Source organism: Centruroides sculpturatus, unplaced genomic scaffold (genome assembly GCF_000671375.1).
Source record: "Centruroides sculpturatus isolate CEXI.00-Female unplaced genomic scaffold, Cexi_2.0 scaffold5199, whole genome shotgun sequence".
NCBI classification, from domain to species: Eukaryota; Metazoa; Arthropoda; class Arachnida; order Scorpiones; family Buthidae; genus Centruroides; species Centruroides sculpturatus.
In genome coordinates, this window is record NW_019389291.1 from 1 (window position 1) to 2,387 (window position 2,387).

At 25.2% G+C, this 2,387-nt stretch overlaps 1 protein-coding gene across 1 annotated transcript; it reads right to left on the reverse strand.

The window, feature by feature from the left end:
* Positions 1-6: 6 nt before the first annotated feature.
* On the reverse strand, positions 7-1,753 carry LOC111617225 (cysteine proteinase 2-like; the record flags this gene model as incomplete). Its single annotated transcript, XM_023358553.1, has 3 exons — positions 1,531-1,753; positions 775-866; positions 7-78 (listed from the first exon to the last, which is right to left on the reverse strand). Coding segments are annotated over exons 1-3 (267 nt in total), but the record flags the coding sequence as incomplete, so codon positions are not given.
* Positions 1,754-2,387: the final 634 nt, after the last annotated feature.

Genomic DNA, 2,387 nt, shown 5'->3' on the forward strand with positions numbered 1-2,387 from the left:
ACCATCACAACCGTTATTTTGAAAGTTCCAACTACAATCAATCAATTGTTGCTGAGATAAACGAACTAATTTTTTTGTCTAAAAGAAAACAAAGTGTACATATTTTCATTATATTTATATTTTTATATTTATTTCCTATATAACAAAATGAATAAAATATATGTATTAAAATAACAATTTGCCGAGTAAGTTCTCAAAAATTTATTTTTAATTATTACCAATAAAAAAATAATTCAATTTCATTAAAATTACTTAAAAAGTACCACTAGATTGGTTTGGCTAATAGAACGTCACATTAGTCTGTAGTACAAATTCGGACCTCCTTTAGCGTCCAATTTCCTTGGCACCAACCATTTGGTTCTCTTTCAAACGAGAACTCGTGAATGATTCTGGCAAGTGACGTGTTTAGAACACAATCACCCATCAGAATCATTTCTTTCTTTTTGTTCTATTTGCTATGAATTAGTGGGGCCATACACTCAACACATTATAATTGGCTACTTTAACTTGAAAAATTTTAAATACTATTCAAATGGATATAAAAACACGAATTGTCCTAAGAGAATTAATAATTTAATGACTTCCTATAAAATTAAGGAACAGTACAAAATTACTGAGCATCACTTTTATCTTCTACATACACAACACAAAACCATGTATATAGCATGTAACAAAGTATTACTATAAAATTTTTCACTTTCAATAATTATAAAAAATTTTTTTATTTCTAGCCAATAAATATAAAATATTCTTTCAATTGTGACTTAAGATTACCTTCAAAAAGTAAGCTCCTTCAATTGTGCCTGTGGTTCCAAAACTCCAACAAGAGCCACAGATAGCTTGATCTTTAACTGGAGTCACGGCACCTGAAAAAAAAAATTTAACTTAAATAATTAAATGTTTTATACAAGTTAAGTTAACTATTAATTTCACATCCTGAAATTTATAATAAAATAATTTTATTTCTTTAACTTTGATTTATATAATTTGACTTCTATTTCTTGAATTCTCAAGTTAAAGAATTTTTCTTTTTTGAGAATTTATATACTGTATTTCATTAAGGAGTTAAAAATATGTTTTGCCTTCATTCAAGACTTAGAAAATAAAATAAATTTTTAATCATCATCATACATTTGATAAAAACAATTTATTTAGATAAATTTTAGAATAATAGATATTAACTTTATAATTAATATGAATTACATATTTATAAAAGATGTAAGGAAATACTTTTATACAAAATCTGTGATATCATTTTCATTTTATTTAAAATACAGAAAAAAAATTCTCTTTCCATCAAATAATAACAACAACATGTCAGTCTTTAGTTAAAAGCATTCTAGTTCAAAATTTTAAATCAAAATTATATAAAAGAAATGAAAAAAATTACAAATATAATAATAAAGAACTTAAAAATTTATAACTAATCTTTACCAAAAGAGATTAAAATTACTAAAAAGCTTTTTTAAAATCAATTTTTTACCATTAACATTTACAATTAAATTTTTTAACATGTTACATTTTAATTACCATATAATCTCCAATCTAAACTTTCTGGCACGTCTCTATCGTATAACTCTACGTCGAACGCTTCGCCGCCATTATATTCGGTCGTCGGTAATCTGCCTCTCATAGTCCATAATTCGTCGTCGGTGAAATCTGCCAAGTGGTTGACTGCCAATTTAAACGATAAACCGGCCCGATTCTTTGAATTTATGAATCTATAAACAAATTCGACACTCTTTATAATATTTTATTAATTTCAATTTCTGTTTTTATTGGAGTAACAAACAAAATACAATACTTTCCCAAGAACTTGCAGATTAATAGTCTTTCAATAATAGTCATAACTACAATTTTAAATTTATTTTAAAAAATTATTTTATAAAAGTTTTACTTTCCTGTATATGTAATTATATATGTTCTGAGTATTTTACAAATCTCTACATTTTACAACCTCTGAACCCAAAAAAGTAAGAAAAGAAAAGGAAAAAGTTCCATGTGCGTGTGTGTTTTGGCATCTTTTTTCATTTATTATCTCAAAATAGAGTAATAATTAAGAAATTAAATTTGGCATAGTAGCTTGTGTATTAGGAAGACTGATGCTATTACAGTTTGCTGGTTAAAGATCGAGGATTAGGAAGATATGGGAGGTGTCAGACATAATGAAGATTTTACTTGTTATTAGCATTAACAATTTTTTGTAAAAACTTATCTTTACCCTCAGAATTAAGCTTTTTGATATTTTATGATTAATAATATAAAACTTTTTTATAATAAAATCTCATAATAAATGGTGCCACAAAAATTTTATTTATTGTGATTAATAATATAAGAGTTATTTTTTAAATAAAATCTCTTAAAAGCTGGGAAAATGGTCCAAGTGC